A 19,275-nucleotide genomic window follows, 5' to 3' on the forward strand; every position below is an offset into this window, starting at 1 on the left:
GCTGCTCCCAAAACAAACCTTTTATTACAAATATGATCAAGCAAAACAGTTTTCTATACTGGTTATGTCTAAATGAAATAAACACATATATTTATGTATATTTTAATGTATTCATATTTCCATGTTTTATATAGGTACGTATGTGAGGGCTTGTGAAAAATTATGGCAAAATTTGGTTGACCAGAGAAGTTCATCAGTTCATCAGTTCCATGGCAGCAGGCTTGCTCCCATGCAATTTTACTTGATGTTTACTTGCAATTTTACTTGATGTTTTTATGATGTGGTCAGATGCCTTCAACAAAGATGAAAATGGCATCAATATCAGCTATGACACTGTTGGTAAATTATTTAAATTGTAAAGGCTATAAGCCAGGACTGAAGTGGAGGGAGAGTTGGTACAATTCTTGTTAGCTGATGATGTAGCAGAGAAGTGATTGATTGATTCTCTGACACTTATGTTAATTTTGACCTGACAAAGAACAACAGGAAAAGAGAGGTTCTCCATGAACTGGCACTGAACCACTGGTTACAAGAATGGAGAAATTTTGAATTCTGTAGATAAGTTCACTTACTGATAGAATACTTTCTAGGGATGTCCACATAGATGAGATTGACACATGCATTGCCGAAGCCAGCCAGGTACAATGCCAGGGACTATTTCTTTATGTATTTATGGTCTAAAAAGAAGAATTGGAAAAGGAGGGAAAGAGGAATACACTGGAAGACAAGGGAAAGGAAAGTTAGGGAAGATAATATCATAGACTGAAAATAGAAATAGAAATCTATCTAAGTAAAGAGGAAGGGGGTAGAGGCAGGAGTGTGAAAACTCAAAGCTCACTCTCATCTGACCTGGTTAAAGGAGTGAAGAATAAATGCATATGCATGTGCATGCGCACACACATATACATACACACACACAGAATTGAGTACAGAAATTCATTTAATTCAAAAAGAAAATAGAAAAATGCAAAGAGAAAAGGGTAAAAATTATACTTAATACAAATACTACTTGAACTAAGGAACGGAGTCTTCCAAAATGGGCATGCTACTTGATATTTCAGTATATAATAAAGTCACAAATGGATTTATATAGGTAGAAATTCCTGAAGCAAAAACACCTTTAATCATGAACCAGATCACAGCAGTCACATAAATCACTGACCGGTTAAAAAGGCTACCCAGGACATTGGCAGAGGGCCATCCACAAACAGGAGCATCTCTAGAAATTTTCCATTCGTAGAGGATGTCTTCTACTTTGATTATATACCAAGTCATCTCCATGACAATGGTGAATGTAGAGTACCCTAAAATAGAGAGCCATATGGTAAATATATATATGCCTCATTTGAGGTTGACAGTGGGTCATTGAACAATTTTCTCATTGGTGTTGTGAAATTTTATTTGATCTTCACCCATGCATCTTGTTTGGAAAATGAAATTTAAGTTTGCAATTTCCTCTAAAAGTAGAATATACTTTTTTGTACCCAACAAACAACAGACACAATGGAATCTTATATTCTCTACATTTCTTAATTAATTGTGCCTAAGTAAAGATGTGATTTGTTGTGGAAAATTGTGTGTGAAACCTTAGGCTTGTTGGTTCTATTGCTGATGTTTTTTTGATTGCCCTCCTTTTGGAAATAAATCAGCTATATTTTTTAAAAATCTTCTTTGAGAAATATCCTTGAATATTTTTCAAATCTTGGTACTTCCTGCACAAATCTCTTTTGTGTGTATTTGGTCAAGTCTGTATGCTTCTGATATAATTTTCTATGAAGGTTGCCTCTTCCTTTCAACTTCCATAAGACTTACAAAAGATAGTAGACTTCAAATATATCAATAGAGCTATAATTATCTAGCACTTTAAAGTTTGCAAAGTGCTTTATGTGCATTTTTATTTGACCTCACAATGATCTCATGAAGAAGTACTACTGTCTGACTTTTTTAAGAAACTTTTGGGGAGGAAACCAATTTTCAAAGAAGTGCTAATTCTTAGCTTAATAATAGCGCATTAGTGTACCTGTTCTTTCATATCTTCATAAACAGTTATTATTTTCTTCTCATCTTTGCCAGTATGGTGGGTATGAATACCTTAGAGGCATTTTAATTTGCAATAATCTTTTATTGAGTTGGAATATTTTTCATATGTGGTTATTAATGGTATTCATTTCTTCTTTTAGGAATTGCTTGTTAATATTAATATCCTTTGACCATTTGTCTTTTGAGGAATGACTGTTGTTTTTATATATATTTGAATCAATTCCCTATATATCTTAGATGTCAGATTTTTATCAGAGAAATTTGTTGTAAAGATTTTTCTCCCCATTTAACTGTTTCTCTTCTAATTTTAACAGCATTGATTTTGTTTGTGCAAAACCTTTTCTATTTTATGTAAACTAAAACTCTTTTTTGTATATATGATTGTGGGAGGTAAATGGTTGTACTTCATCCCTTGGCATACATATAGCAATGTTAGGGATTGGCCTTGAAGATGGCAACTGTTATTTAGTGGCCCAGGGGATTGCAAGTAGAGTATCTGGTATCTACTTGATATTTCAGTAAAAATATAAAAATTCCTACATTTACTTAAAATCTTCTCTACAGGGCTTTGCTTCTTTCTTGTAACTATATTTGAACATATGATCAGAAATCATGACTGATGAGTTTTCAGGGATAAAGTTTTCCCCAAACTTTAGGGTGTAGAAGTTGGATAGTGATCTAATTAAAGAGATGAAGAATAGTTAGACAGACAAAGAGCCTGGAACACAGTCCATAAATTCTGTGGGTGTTCTTGCAATGTCAGGAGAAGGGGACAAACACCTACAGCATGTTGAGTAGACCACTTGTAGTCATCTTATGAGAAAAAATGAATGAGAGTCACAAATGAATGGAAAGGCACAGATGGGTTGAGATCTGTATCTCTACAAGCAATATTATCTCAAAGAGATCACATAATCTTATCATTTAACCTCCTGTTCAATATATGTGAATCAAGAGACCAGCTAATCTAATTGTCATAGTCTAGATAAGAAATTCCAGTCTTTTATTCCTATGTGTTATAGTTTAACTATTTTGTGTGATTAAGGATCTTATTTAGGAGATTTTTAATAATCTGAGACTTGATGTAATTAAGAACACCATCTTCAAACAGGAGTATCTCCAAGGAATTCCTTTGAGCCTCAGGTGTTTTATAGGCAAATTTTACTAAATGATCTCCAAGGTTCCTTCTTGGCCTAAAACAATGCTATGATCTTATAAGACTATAATGAATGACACTTTTTAAAAAGCTTTAGGAATATATTCATTTCCATTGTGATATTTATTCATATCATTTATTGATTTACTTCATCAAATTCACTGTTACCGAAATTATTAAATAAATTGCCCAGGTAGACTTATTACCTAATAGTTTTATACCACCCTCTATATATATGTTTTCTTTTGACTCTGTGCCCAAGCCTTCAAGTGGATCACCTTTGTTTCCACTTTAATTCAAATATAATGTCTTACCCATGATTATTATTTGGAACTTATTATAATTACTAAACCAGTTTGAATAGATCAATGTCAAAAGTAAGTTATGTTAAATTTTTAAAATATTCATTCAGTGCCTAAGATTCTTTACTAGTAATTGTGAAAGAACAAGAAAATACAAGTCATGGAATTTTCCAAAAAAAATGCAATTTTAAGAATTATTACCAAGTTGATATCTCAAAGAAATCAAAGAAAAATTAAAAAGGACCTAAATATGCAAAAAATATTCAGTTTCAAAGAATTGAAAACTAGAGAGACAGTTCATTAATTGGGAAATGGTTGAATAATCTATGGTATATAATGTGATAGAACTGTGCTGTTAAAAATGATAGTGATTTGGGCAGCTAGGTGGTGCAGTGGATAGAGCACCAGCCCTGGAGCAGGAGTACCTGAATTAAAATCCTGCCTCAGACACTTACCTAGCTGTGTGGCCTTGGGCAAGCCACTTAACCCCATTTGCCTTGCAAAAACCTAAAAAAAAAAAACTCCACAAAAAAAAATGATAGTGATGGTTTCAGAAAAAACTGAGATTTATACAAACTGATGCAAAATGAAGAGAATATTTTATACAAGAACTATATTGTAAAGACAGGCAACTTCAAAAGATTTAACAACTCTGATCAGCATAATGACCAACCACAATTCCAGAGGACTCATGATGAAATATACCCTCTACCTCCAGATTAAGAAATGATGGATATAAAATTACTATTGAAACATTTTTTAACATGACCAATATAGGAATTTGTTTTGCTTTACTTAACACATGTTTGTAATGAGTTTTATTTTTCTAACTTTCTCAGTGAGGAAGAGGGTGAAAGGGCAGGGAGAAGGCAGAGAATGTGAGACTGAAAAAAATTAATTAAAAAAATAATTATTACCAAAAAACTTTAGAAGATTAATTATACAGTAATCCATTTGGTTTCTATTAGATGTATCTGTCAATAAACACAAACTAAATAATATTTTGCATTGTCAGTGAATCATTACTACTTTTTTTTTAAGATTTTTGCAAGGCAAATGGGGTTAAGTGACTTGCCCAAGGCCACACAGCTAGGTAATTATTAAGTGTCTGAGGCCAGATTTGAACCCAGGTACTCCTGACTCCAAGGCTGGTGCTTTATCCACTGCGCCACCTAGCCACCCCTGAATCATTACTACTTAAAAGATGTTTTTAAGTTTTGTTAAAGTTGTGAGAAAAGATTCAATTCTATGTTATGTGTTCTATATGCTATATAGAATTATTTATATTCTATATATAGGTTGACTCTCAAGAATTTCACCAGATTCCCGTTGAAGTACAATATCAATGTTTGTGAAATTCCTGTATAGAAGGGGGTCTCTGACATCCTTCTGGGCCCTGAGAAATTCCTTAGAAATATAACTTTGGCTGGGCACCTTTAGGTCTGAAAATAGTCTGATAGGACCCAAGGGGTCATGAATATACCATAAAATTGTCTAAAGATTTACAAAGCACCCTTGTTTTATCTTACTGTATCTGTTAAATTCCAGGACTGCCTCCCCCTTCCCCAGATGCAGCTGGAACCATAAGATAGTAAATTCCTGACTCCCTCCATCTCAGACAATCATTACACAAAGACCCTGACCCCTTCTCACCCCTATCTATACTAAGCTGTATGTTTACATGTTTGTATTAGTATAACAAGATAATATATCTAACTGCTGTCTTTGTATCTTGCTTGCTCTCAGTAACCCCCCTCAAAACACTATAAAAACCCTATCCCCTGAACACTCAGGTACTGTCTGATTTGGGTACTCAATCCCTCAGACAGTCCCCGGGAATAAAGTTCTCCAATCTTATCAAATTCTGGTCTCTGTCTCTCTCTTTGGGTACAACACAATAATGTCTAAATAAGTACTTAGAAGTACTAAGTAGATCAGATACTACTAGATTTGCATGGACTCTTTCTATTCACTGACTAGAGCTATGCCAGTAATTATTATTCATTCAATGTTCCTGATTTAATGTTTGTGGAAACTTAGAGATACAAAAATACATGATGAATTGATTGATATGCTATGTATACTTCCAGTCACTGCTTCTTTTTCCTTTTTATTTCTCCTTCAAGTGCAAAAGTACTGCTCAAAGTCAGACAACATGGATTCAAATTACACTTCTGCCATTTACTAACTATGTAATACAATTCACTTAACAATTCATCTGTTTAAAAGGGGATACTACTGATCTGTCTTAAAAGATTACACTAAAATTTGGAACTACACCCAAAGGGCAACAAAAATGTGCATACCCTCTGATCCATCAATACCACTACTGGGTCTATACCTTGAAGAGATGATGAAAAAGGGTAAAAACATCACTTGTACAAAAATATTCATAGCAGCCCTGTTTGTGCTGGCAAAGAATTGGAAATCAAGTAAATGTCCTTCAATTGAGGAATGGCTTGAAAAACTGTGGTATTCTACTAGAAACCAGGAGGGATGGGAATTCAGGGAAGACTGGAGGGATTTGCATGAATTGATGCTGAGCAAGATGAGCAGAACCAGAAAAACATCCTAACAGCCACATGGGGGTGATGATCAACCTTGATGAACTTGCTCATTCCATCAATGCAACAATAGGGGACAATTTTGGGCTCTCTGCAATGAAGAATACCATCTGTATCCAGATAAAGAACCATGGAGTTTGAACAAAGTCCCTTGAATTTAGGGGAAAAAAAGCTGATCTCTTATTTTCTGATCTTGTTATCTCTTATACTTTATGTTCCTTCCTTAAGTATATGATTTCTCTCTCATCACACTGAATTTGCATCAGGGTACAACATGGAAACAATGTAAAGACTGACAAATCTTTCTGTGGGGGGGAGGGAAGTTTATATAAGCTTCTAAAGTACCAATTTTTTGCACTATAAAATCTGAGCATTAGAATATAATATCATATATAACTTTCTTATATACTTTATTTAATAGAACAAAAAATTTATAACCTACGTAGTTGCATCTGGACTGATTTATGGAGCAGAAGAAGGCATCTTACATTTATTTTTTAAGGTATACTTTTTTATAACTTTATTAACATAGTAATATATATTATAGCTCTAAAATATAAAATGTATGTTTGGTTGTTTTATGATAACTGGGACTGTATAACTTTAAAATCTAGAGGAAAATGTGTGGAGATAGAATTTGACCCCTAATTTTTTTTCCCTACTTAGAATCTAGATTCATCAGATTTAAAGTAGGGTTGATATTTAATAGAAGCTGCTGAAACCTTTAAAAATAAGAAAATTATATAGTTCATCTTTATCACTTTAACATTTGACCCAAAACAATGCTATATACCTACATTTTTTCACTAACTTCCTTGTTTCTCTTCTAATTCATATATAATTTACCTGAAAGGAAGTAGTTGTTTCATTAATGTCTGCATGACTTAACTCCTGATAAGCTTTGTGATATAGATAATAGAGAGAGACAGCCTTGGAGACAGAACAGAATTTCAAATCTTGCCTTTAGCTCATACTTTGTGATCCTGATGGGGAATTCTGGGATTATTTTGCAGTGGTAACCTCCCTTCTGACACTGCTCCCAACTCCATGCAGGCCCTTGTCACACCCTGGGTCTGTTGCAATAGGTCCTTGTGGGTCTCTCTTCCACAAGTCTTTCTCTATTGCACTGCATCTCCCACTCAACTTTCAAATCTAAATTTCAGGTTTGAGCATTATCATCTTTCCATGCTTTGCAAATTCCAGCGATTCTTTCTTATCTCCAGGACCAAATATAAAATCCTCTGCATTCAAGTCCCTCCATAACCTGCCCCCTTATTTCTTCCTACTTTTCCAGTCTTACGTCTTGCAACCCCCTTGTCCAGTGACAATGGTTTTCCTTTCCTTCCTAGAACAAATTATTCTATTTCTCAGCCCCAGGCATTTTCACTGGCTGTCCCCTATGCCTGGAAGGTACTCTCTCGTCATCTCTACTAGCCTCCTGGCTTTCCTAGTTTCTTTTAGCTAGATTCCCAGCTATTTTTTTACAGGAAGACTTTCCTAATCTCCCTTAATTATGGTGCCTTCCTCTGTTGATTATTTCCAGTTTACCCTGGGTAAAGCTTGTCTGTACATAGTTGTGTCCATGTTTTCTCCCCCCATTCGACTCAGCTCCCAATCTTTCACCTTCCTTTCTTTTCCTCAGGGCTTAGCACAGGGACTTGCACCTAGCAAATGCTTACTAAATGTTTATTGAATAAGACTGTAAATTTCAGAACAGTTGCATCCTTAAAATCCTAATTTTTTCCTTCCATCCCTGCCAACTGTTGTTCCATATCTCTCCTGTCTTTTGCAATTAAATTTGAGAAGACTATTGTTAACAGGACCAGAACCAGCCTCCATCCTGTGGATGACCAGAGTCAAAACAGCAAATTAGAGACAGGTGTGTCAGGACACAAAAAGAAGTTTAATTACTTTCTGGATGAGGAAGACAATGCCTGCAGAGGAAGCCTCTTCTCTTAAGAAGAAGGCTACTTGGGGTGGCTAGGTGGCGCAGTGGATAAAGCACAGGCCCTGGAGTCAGGAGTACCTGGGTTCAAATCTGGTCTCAGACACTTAATAATTACCTAGCTGTGTGGCCTTGGGCAAGCCACTTAACCCCATTTGCCTTGCAAAAACCTAAAAAAAAAAAAAGAAAAAAAGAAGGCTGCTAAGGCTCATATACATGAAAGGGGCTGGTCCACAACACAATTGTTCTTGGCCTTGAGACAGTTCTCATGATTGGCATTTCTTGGGGCAGAACAGGCATTCTTGGGTCCCTTGGGAACAGTCACTAGCTCAAGCCCTGGGGTCCTGACCTCCCTGGCAGTACCTGTCAGTGGGGATTATGACCATGTGATGGATGGCCCTGGGAACTGGGTGGGGGGCAAAATCCCTCAGTGAAAGTGTGTGCTGGTCCAAGGGATTGTTGTTGTGCCAAGCTCAGGGGACAACAGATTCTGGGCCTTTGCTCTGGGAAAGAGGGTATCTCAAACTATATGGACATATATAAGATATATAGGTACTTCCACTTCCTTTCCTCTCTTTTATAACTCTCTACAATCTGCCTTTTGATCTTGTCACTCAACTGAACCAGTTCTCTAAAAAGTTAGCAGTGATGAACTTTGAAGACCAAAGTGGAGAAGGGTTCCAGGTGAACAGCAGTTGAACGTGGGCCAGTCATCCTGAGAGATAGGGGAATCGGGTTCAGATCCCTGAATCTGTAGTGGTGGAGACCAGCGCACAAGGCATCCAGTGTGGTAAGGTACCTGATCCCAGAAAAGCTGTCAGGAGCCCCAGGAGAGTTCTCTTTAGTTCTCTTTAGTATGGGTTCATGGAAAACTTGGAAAGCCTGGCAGTTCTTGGAGTCTGGGGAGTTCAAGCTCTGGGGAGTTATTTAGCAGCATAGATTTCTAAACAGCAAACTGACTTTACCTACTGTTGAACTTACCACCAATCATATCCTATTGTTGAATAGCCCATAAAAACCAATTAGACCATTGAGAGACAGGTTTGGATAGTACTGTGGTATTGCCAATACTTGTTACCAAGAAATTATGTGCTGGTGCTTTGACTGACATTGCCATGGAGGGTGCTGGGAAGTCTTGTTGATGAGAGGGAAACCACATCAGTAAGGCCAAGGACTCCCATAGCATCCAGATATCACCAGAAGTCCTGTTTCCTATCAATCAGGCTAAAAGATGAAACAATTCTGAAAAAAGTAAGCGAAAAGGATGCCTTTGCACTACACTCCCCTCACTAAAATAAACAATGTGCAAGTCATGTCATCATATATATGAAGACGTGATCCTTTTTGGACACAAAGGACATCTGTTATTAATTGTCAATTCCAATGGCTTTTTCTTAGCCCTCATCCTTTTCGGCTAACCTGTTGATGAATTATTTTCCATGATAATGTCTTCTCTTCAGGTTTTCAGGATACTAATCTCTCCTAGTTCTCCTCCTGCCCTGCTGACCTTTCCTTCTTAGGTTCCTCTGCTGGATCTTCTTCCATTGTCATGCCGGTTAACCCACAGGACTCTGTCCTTTGCCCTGGATCTTTTTCTCTTTTTCCCTCCATACTATTTCACTTCATGATCCCATCAGCTCCCATGGATTCAATCATCCTCTCTATGCTGATGGTTCTCACACCTACTTATCCCATCCCTAATCTCACTGATGACCTCCAGTCTTGTATCTCCAACTGCCAGTCAGACATCTTGAACTAGATGTCTTGTATTCATTTAAATTAAAGATGCTCAAAATTGAATTCAATATCTTTTCCCCAAAAATCTTCACTTCTTCCAAACTTCTTCCCTATCACTGTCAAGGGCAAAAATATCCTCCCAGGTCCCAGACTTTCAGCCTAGGTGTCATCCTCAACTCCTCATTATCTCTCACCTCCTATATTCAATCTGTTCTCAAGGCCTTCTGATTCTACCTTTGCAGTCATCTCTCAATATGCCTCCCTCTCTCCTCTGATATTGTCACCACCCCTAGTGCAGGGTCTTATCTCCTCATGCATGGACAATTATTGGCTGGTCCTCCTGGCAAAAGTTCCTCCCCATTCCAATTTATTCCTAAAATGTCGACCTGACCCTATCTATCACCCTCGTACTCCAGGAGCATCTAGTGTCTCCCTCTCCTTTCCAGGACCAAATACAAAATTTCCTTTTTGCCATTCAAAATCTTTCATAACCTAGACACCATTCCTTTCCAATCTTCTTTTTCCTTATATCCTCTCCCAAACTCACACCCCACTTTTCAGATGTGTAACATTGACCTTTCTTGCTCTTCCTCAAAGGAGACACTGTCTCTTGGCTCCAGGCATTTTCACTGACTATACCCTATGCCTAGAATGTTCTCCCTCTTCATCTCTACCTTCTGGTTTCCTTTGTCTTCCTTCAAAACCCAACTTAAATTCCATCTTCTACAGGAATTCTTTCCTAATCCTTCAATTCTAGTCTCTCTCTGTTGAAAATTTCCTATTTATGTAGCTTATTTGAAAATATGTTTGCTTGTTATCTCCCCTGTTAGATTATGAAGTCCTTGAGGACAGGGACTGTCTTTTGCTTTTCTTTAAATCCCCAGTGCTTAGGCACATAGTAGGCATTTAATAATTATTTATTGACTTATTGACTAACTTGAGAAATCTAAAAGAAATAAAGTCTCAATTCCAGACCAAAAAGCGAGACTTGCCAAAAAAAATTTTTTTTGTTATGATGTTAAATAACATGCTTCAACCAATATTCACATTTCTTTCTTTCTTCCTCCCTCCCTCCATCAACATTCCATGATTAGGTCATTACAGAACTGTCAAATAAATCACCATGTGAAATTCAAGGGAAGAGTTATTTATTGACCAAGGGTACTCAGAGAAGGCAACATTTGAGTTAGGCTCAAATATATTTCAATATTAGTATCTATAATTCTTGTATCAAAGGCTCCTTTGTAGCCCAGAGAGCTCAAGTATATTTGAGCACCTCTAACATATGTGGCCCCATTATACCTACCCAGAAGGACACTGAGCATTCTCTTCAGGGCAGCTGCCAGAACCTCTTAAAAGCTCTGAGATTCATAGACCTTGGAAACATATAACAACTAATTAACACATAACCTGGGGGCCAGGTTATGAGAAACTTTTAAATAAGAAACAAGAGTTTGAATTTGATGCCAGAGGTATAAGGGAACTATTGGAATCACTGAGTAGGAAAGATGGCATGGTTAAACCTATGTTTTAGGAAAATCACTTTGTTAGCTAAGTGGAGGATCTATTGGAGTGATATAAGACTTGAATTAGAAAAACCAATTAGAATGTTCTTTTAATAGTTCAGGAGAAAGGCGATGAAAGCCTGATTTAGTGTGTTGACTATTAAATTAAAGAGAAGAAAACATGTATGAAAGTTGTAGAGTTGAGAATATCCTAAAATGAAAAAAGGAATAGAAGTCATACCCTCACTCTTATCTGATATGTAAAGGAAGTTTGAATACACACACACACACACACACACACACACACACACACACACACAAATACACACAATAATTTTCTGTAATTCTGGAATCCTAGACTATTTTCCCAATTTGCTGACCCCTAAACCACTGGGACATCATCATTCTGCCAGATAAGTATAGAATGATATATTTCTTTTGCAGCTCCTTGAAAACAGGTTGAAGTCTTTAATTAATATCTTAAACAGATTGTTTAATTTAGCTAATGAAACTGGAAGGGGAAGGGAAGGAGAAAATGTGGATAAATAATAGTAACTTCATTGCTATGGTACTTTTAGGATTTACTTTATGCCTTCCTGAAACCCTCCCTTTAAGATCGACATTGTGAATATTACTCTGTATTTTATAAATGAGATAAAAGGCTCAGACAGAGATTATGATTGACCCAGGGTCACATAGCAAATGAGTATCAGAGCTTCTTGAACTTTTTCCATCACAGCAAGTGGTGCGTGGGCCTGTACCTTCATCTCCTGGGGAGAAGGAACTGCGCCAGGATGGGCTAAGGACCAAACCTAAGCAGTATCTAACAAGGGAGGCAAAGGTTAGCACTCACTGAGGCTATTTAATAGCATTTCTTTATCATCTTTTTAACAAACAAATTGAAATATATCATATATACAAAAGCTATTTGCTGCAGTATAGACATATATACACATATATAATATATATGATCTTATTAGTAAGAATATTCCCTCCAGTCATATGTATCATAACCTTATTTTCTGCAGTTTTTGTCAATGTATTTCTATAACTCTCCCTTAAGAAATCCACCCAAGGTTCTTTTACTACTCTGTAGAGGCTAGTACTACAGAACTGGGGTAGATGAAAGATTCTTGTTACTATCCCCTACCTTCTCCTCATGACAGGCTCATCTCCTTTTCCTGGTTTATATCCTTGATATTTTTACTCCACTTCTTACATGCAAACCACAATTAACCTGCATGTAATAATACATGGTACTAATATGGCATGAGTGCAAATATTAGTTATAAACATGTTTTACTAAAGAACACATAAAGCATAGTTATACCTCAGGTAAGAGATGAACTGTATCAGAGATGTCAAATTCACAGCCTGCAAAACTCCCCAATCTGGCCAGAACCAGATTGAAATGTAACTAGGAAACATTTAAGAAAATAATTAAAAATAAAACATAGATAATGTTAATCTGTGATTTCCTAAGTCAATATATGGCCCATGGCAGGACCCATTTCTATCTGAGTTTGATACTACTGGACTAGCTAGGTATCTTCTTTCAACCACTGGAAATTAAAGACTGAGCAGCTCTCTGATACCAAAGCTTTTGTTTCAGGTTTCCAGGTAATAAAACTTGTCATCATGCCATCAATAACTGGTTTTTCAGGACAAATAGATAAGTAACTGAAACTGGTATCAATAACACTCATTATTTTTATTTTTTATAGATGGCATGGTTAGGTGAAACCCCAACATTACCAGTCTTTGGGGATGGTACAAATATAATTCCAGCAATACATGTCCTTGATTTAGCAGGGTAAGTATTACTAACAGATAACCTCACTGAAAATTGTTTCATGCCTACCATTTCCAAATCTGGAGATTTTATCTCTTCCAAATTGTGTCAGATGAGCAGCCCATGCTCAGTTTTTGAAGAGGGGAAAAAAATTAAATGCCACTCTCTATTATTCACAGCCCTTGAGGTCCTATAAAAATTAAAAATTTGTAATTCTTCAACCTTCTCCACAAATTGTAAGTTAGGTTGGCCTTTTAATTTTCCAGCCCTCAGAGAATTGAACCCCTTCTTTGAGATGCCTTCCTTGTCATTTATGTTCCCTGAGAGGATATTAAGTCTGACTCAGGCAAGATTCTAAGAAAGAATCTTAGAAATAGATATGGGGAAAACACAACAAAAATATCAGTATAACTTCAGGCGCATCCTTTCCCAAGGTATTACCATGGAAACTGGAGGAATAGAAATGTCTGCCCACAGACATTTATATAGTGTTCCCTAAGTTTCCTTAAATTTGAAACTAAGATTTCTGAGAAGGAGCTGGAGGGTGGCCATGGCAAGGGGACTTTCCATCTTGCCTGTGAGAAGTCAAACAGGGTAGATGCAAGATTCAGAGGTAGGACCCTGAGAATTAGGAGCATAGACATAACCATTCTCCCTGGAAAGATAAAAGCAGGACACAACCAGAAGTCTCTGAAACGAACTAAGATATCTAATATTTAGGAACCCCTCCCAAACGGCAAAGTTCCTTCTTGAACATACAAAGTAAGCTATTAGGGATAATATAATTATTATTTCCTCTACCAAAAAGAAATGCTCAAGTCACAAAAAAGACTCGTAAGTGAGCATTAACATAGTTAAAATATAAAAGAATACCCTGTCATCTGTTGTTTTCTCCATGGGGTAAAGACAATTTCAAATTCCTTACTTCATATTAGCCTCCAATCTGTATTATCAGAACAACCCCAGAGGCTAGAAGGGCTGGCAAGATAAGAGCATAGCTTCTCCTTTAGTGTCTTATTAAGCTTCAGTGTTTCATCAATCTGCAGTCATTTCCTCCAAGGTTGTGAAAATGCTCTCCTCCTGGGCAACCAGGCTCCAGACCTCTTAACCTAAGAGGTAACTATTAGGACTGGAAATAGCCACTTCTTCAGGCAGCTATTTGCTGTCTTGGACTCCCAGGAAGACCAAGACAATTTAGACCCAGCCTCTGGCTTGCCTAGACAGACACTTGTTATGGTGATCACATGCATGTAGTTTGGCTTGGTCTGGGCCTATTATTGACCATCAGTGAGAGCTGAATCCCAAGGGGTTTTATTAAAGCCTGTTTTTTTAAGAGCTATATTTCAAGAAATCATAAATGAAAACTACATGAGACAAAAGAATTAATTATCCCAGTTTTTCAAAAGAAATGATAGAATAAATAAGGGAAGAAAAAAAGTCTAGTCCCCAAAGTCCAAGATATCTTACAAAGTATAAGCAATCAAAATTTATATTCCTTTGGACAGAGCATCCATATATATATTTAACACCTGTTTGATTATAACCTTGATCTGAATGACTGGATGGACACATTGAGTCCTCTCCAAAAACATAAAACTTTATTTTTCTTTCATATGTGCCATGTATCACCCCTGCCTCCCCTCACCCCAAACTCCAGGCCTTTTGAAGTGGGAGGTGATATTTATGGACTTGTTCCAGTGGAGGCAAACTATTCTGTTTTCCCTAGCACACACCTCTCCTTAACTTATCAGTAAAGAATGAATTGACTAAAGAGAATGTGTGGGCAGCTATAGATGACCTTCCTGAGTTCAAATTTGGCCTCCTGGACATCTAGTAACTGTGTGACTGGCCCTAGGCAACTTAACCCTGTTTGCCTTAGTTTCCTCATCTGTATAATGAGCTGGAGAAGGAAATGGCAATCCCCCCTAGTATCATTGCCAAGAAAACCCCACATTTGTTCAGAAAGCATAGAACACATCTGAAAGAGGATACATAGGCATGATTTTTTGAAGACTATATTTCCATAAAAAATTAAGTGGGAGTGTTCACCTTGAAAATTTACATATTCACCTACCCACTGACTTTCATTAAGATATTCTCACTTTGCTCTGTACCATGCCTCCTTTGGACATACAAATTTATCCCAATTGTATAACCAGTACGTAGCCAGGATGATAGTTCTTTCCTCCCTGCTTTTAAATATGTAAAGATAATTGAGAGCAGTGGTATTTAAAGACACCCTCCGAACCCTCTCTGCAGTACTTCAATTATTTCTATATATTCCCTACTAATTTTTCCAACAGAACAACAGAATAATTAGATACTTATATGTATATTAGAGGGTGGGTAGAGGAAAGAAGGGGATAAAGGGACCAGTGTTTGGGATGGGGAGGGAGGAAGGAAAGGATGGAGGAACAAGGAGATTATAGTGAGAAGATGGGAGTACTACAATCATGTCGCTGACACCTCTAGGAATTTCCCAAGCTCTAGAAATTCTGTGGGCCCCTTAAAATTTATGACATATCTGAACACTCTTGACAGTTTATCGGAATTCTATAAGTTCAATATCTTAAATAGAGTGAGAACTGGACTTGCTAGTATTTTTCTTTGAAATTCTTCAGTTTTAGGTTTCAGGAGAATACGCATCTGTTATGTTTTATATGCTTACTGAATTACAGGGTCTTACAAAATATAGTTGACCATGTGCCAAAGATTCACTACCTAACTGCAGTGGATGAAGCTTTTCACACTCAAGAAGATATATTAAAGGTAAAATACTTTGATACTTACTTAAAAAGCTAAAGACAGTTACTTTTTTTTTCAAGTTCAAGTAAGGTGATCATGCTCCCCTTGAGCAAGCTAGCCTTCCAAAGGGAGACAGCATATCTGAGGAGAGGGTGAGCTTTTAAAGGGTAGAGTTAAGACAATCCTTTCAGGCTAGGTCAGGGATTTATTGTTTTGTTGATAGGAGATTATCTTGTGTTTGGGGGAAGGTACTTTTCTGAAGTTATTGTCTGTCTCATTTTCTTCCTCAAAGAGTTGGAACCTAAATTCATTTGGGGAACAGGGATGAAGGGTTGAGAGGAGTCAGAGTTAGGGATAAAAGTGCCCTGAGAGATGCCCTAGGCAGATAGGTGAGGTCAGTTGACTAAGATCAACATCTAAGGCAAGAATTAGAGAAAACCCTGGAATTATTTTTTTTTTTTTGTATACTCATTGATCTGGTTGTTTTGCTTGACTGATTCTAAAAGGGGGGGTAACTCTTGGGAGAACATAGACTGGAGCACTGTGGGAGATACTGGGACTACTCTCAGGGTTTCTTCTTTGTCTTAAGGCAAGCCTAAATTTAATCAATTTGTAAGTATCCATGTGCATTTACATTTTACTCTGTTGAAAGGAAGCACCTAGGTGACCCAGTGAGTAGAGCACTACTAGCCTCCAGTCGCCCTGATCCATACCTGGTCACTGGACCCAGTTGGCTCTGGAGGAGAAAGTAAGGCTGAAGACTCAGCACAGTATCCCCTCACTCAAATCTAATTCATGAGCTTGTCATGGCATCAGCTCCCTGGTATGGTGATCTTCTTCTAGGAGCAAAGGACAAAAAAACAAAAAACATCAAAAACATATTCTTTGAATCATCCTCTGCTGATAATTAATTCAAAACTGGCTTCTAACCAAGTAGAAATAAAGCCAGGAATGTATTTGGGGAGGGGCAAACATAAATCTTCCAGAGAAATGACTAATTTCCTACTCAAATACTCAGGTGACACTTTTGAAAACTAGGATATTTCTGTGAGCAGATGTTGAAATTGTGGATGCATTGGGATCCAGATTCACCAAAGCTAAAATATATTTATAAGTATACTGGAGTAATTGTCAGCAAGCCTCCCCTTGGCCACAGCTACTTTGTCCAGGATAAATGCTTTTCATTTAGCATTCTCTTAGGCATCTCCTCCATTTTGAAGGTGTGCTTTGTAAGATTTTCAATTGTATCCCCATTTACTTGAATATCATATGAGATTATATATATATATGTAAATATTATTATTTTTCTTCAATAGTGCATTAGTAAAAATGTTGGCCCAGGAAAAATCCAAAAATTTGCAAAAGAAAATGCATTCTTAAGCAAAGAATTAACAGTAAGTATAAAATTGTTAATTTACTTATTCTCTTTTTTAAAAAATAGGATTATTGGAAAAAATATTAAATATTATATAAGTGTCCCCCAAAATTAGGAGGGGGGTCATCACTGGGTTTACGCCTCTTGGAAAGGATTATGTGCTAACCTTCCCAGAGTTTGTCCCAGTCAGGGACAAATGTTAACATAGTTTTTAAAATCACCACATTTATTGATATTTCTTTAAGTCAAGGAATTTCACTGATGTGCATGGACAGCCATGCTAGAGAGCCAAATTCCCCCCCCCCCCAAAAATGGAGCCTAGGTTGAAGCTTTGACTATCAGAGGTGGGGATCTGAAACATCATCTTTGGCTTATCCAATCAAAGAAGGCTATGAATCCCTCCCCCATTCCAGGATGGGGTGGTAGCAGCCCTGGAAGGGGCAGGGACAGTACAGAATGGACTGAGGGAATTCACAATGAGGGGGAAGGGGGAGCCAGACTACAGACCCCAAGAGTTCCCTATCAATTATGCTAAAGATCTTAAAAAATAGAGATAGCTGCAAACCTTCCTTCTGTTTGCAATTGAGGGAGTTTTTCCTCTAAGCACCATTTTCAATTGCTAAATTGACCTCCTTATCAGGAAGCTTTAGTAACTAAGTGAAAAGTGATTTTTCACAGCATAGAGCACCAACCCTTGAGTCAGGAGGATCTGAATTCAAATCCGACCTCAGACCTTTTAAAAAAATTAATTAGCTGTGTAACCTTGGACAAGTCATTTAGCCCCATTGTCTTGCAAAAAAAAAAAAGGAAAAAGACCCAGAAAAATAAATGTGTGTTATGAAATATCTTTTACATTTTATCAGAAGTAAGCTATCATTAAACAGGTTCCAAATTATCTAATCCAATCCAATATTTATTATACATACACTATGAGTCAGAAGCTACTAAGTGCTGGGGATACAAATAATAAGACAATTCCTGCCATTGAGAGTTTAAAATCTAGTGGTGGGGATTGACATACAAAAGGAGGCAGGAAAGGGGGCAACAGACACCAGAATAGAGCAGCAGATACAGAGTGAAGACAAATTATACGCAATATTGTCTCAGATCCTTTGGAAAACTCAGATTAACTCTAATTTTCTTAGGCAAAAAATGAAATTACAAGTTAGTTTTTATAAATGAAGCTTTATTCTCTAGAATATTACCAATAACCATGGGTAGATGGCATCTATACAGATATCAATCCAAAATTAAATGAATAATCAACATTTATAGAATTTAAACAAAGGACCATAAAATTTTGTTGGCCAATCAATCAGGGTACACATTTGTGCATAAAGGTTGTTGATGGGGCGGGCTAGGTGGTGCAGTGGATAGAGCACTGGCCTTGGAGTCAGGAGTATCTGGGTTCAAATCCGACCTCAGACACTTAATAATTACCTAGCTGTGAAAAAAAAAGGTCATTGATAACTTTATGATTCTCTAACTCATCTTGTTAGGTCTGCTCTGTCAGAGCTGTCAAAGATCCAATTAGCAACAGTGATGCAGGGAGTTATGGCATAGGAGATGTGATTGGAAACAAATTTTGTAATCTTTTATACTCTTAAATTCTGAGTGGGGAATATGTAGAAGGAAAAATATCTGTATGTAGGAGAAATATTTGTCTTGTTTAAAATGCTATCTTTGCCAGTCTATAAATTGACTCCTATTGTTCAAATATAACTCCATTGTTAAATGTAAATTCTCCAAGATAAGAGCAACCTCAACTCATCCCCCTCCTCCAGCCTCCAACTTTCATCTTCCAGTCTTTCCCTGACCTCAGTCATGTGGGGGGGGGGGGAATTTCTCCCTTTGCCCAAATTCTGCCCAGAAAGTGGGCAAGATGATAAAAATCTCTGGCCTATCCCCTTAGTTTGAGACTCCTTTGCTTCTCAGCTCTGTGGGCTTGCATTCTGTTCTCTATCTCCTCTCAGGCACCTTGCTGCCTATTAACCCCTGTCCTCAAGCAGCCTACTGTCTCTCCAGGAGAAAAGTTTTAATATAAATCCTGAGCAGTTATAAAACTCCAGGGCTAAAATGAATTCATTCACTTTCACCAACTCTCAATCTTAAAT

General features: G+C 37.1%; 1 protein-coding gene across 2 annotated transcripts in view; it reads left to right on the forward strand.

Annotated features, from left to right (window-relative positions):
- AK7 (adenylate kinase 7) overlaps window positions 1-19,275 on the forward strand; it is a 110,041-nt gene that overhangs the window by 56,890 nt on the left and 33,876 nt on the right. For both annotated transcript variants that reach the window (XM_074213032.1, XM_074213031.1), the window contains exons 6-9: window positions 6,484-6,564; window positions 12,974-13,062; window positions 15,720-15,810; window positions 17,103-17,180. In XM_074213032.1, the coding sequence (XP_074069133.1) occupies window positions 6,484-6,564; window positions 12,974-13,062; window positions 15,720-15,810; window positions 17,103-17,180 (339 nt within the window). The remainder of the gene's footprint in view (window positions 1-6,483; window positions 6,565-12,973; window positions 13,063-15,719; window positions 15,811-17,102; window positions 17,181-19,275) is intronic.

This window comes from Macrotis lagotis, chromosome 1 (assembly GCF_037893015.1).
Source record: "Macrotis lagotis isolate mMagLag1 chromosome 1, bilby.v1.9.chrom.fasta, whole genome shotgun sequence".
Lineage (NCBI taxonomy): Eukaryota > Metazoa > Chordata > Mammalia > Peramelemorphia > Peramelidae > Macrotis > Macrotis lagotis.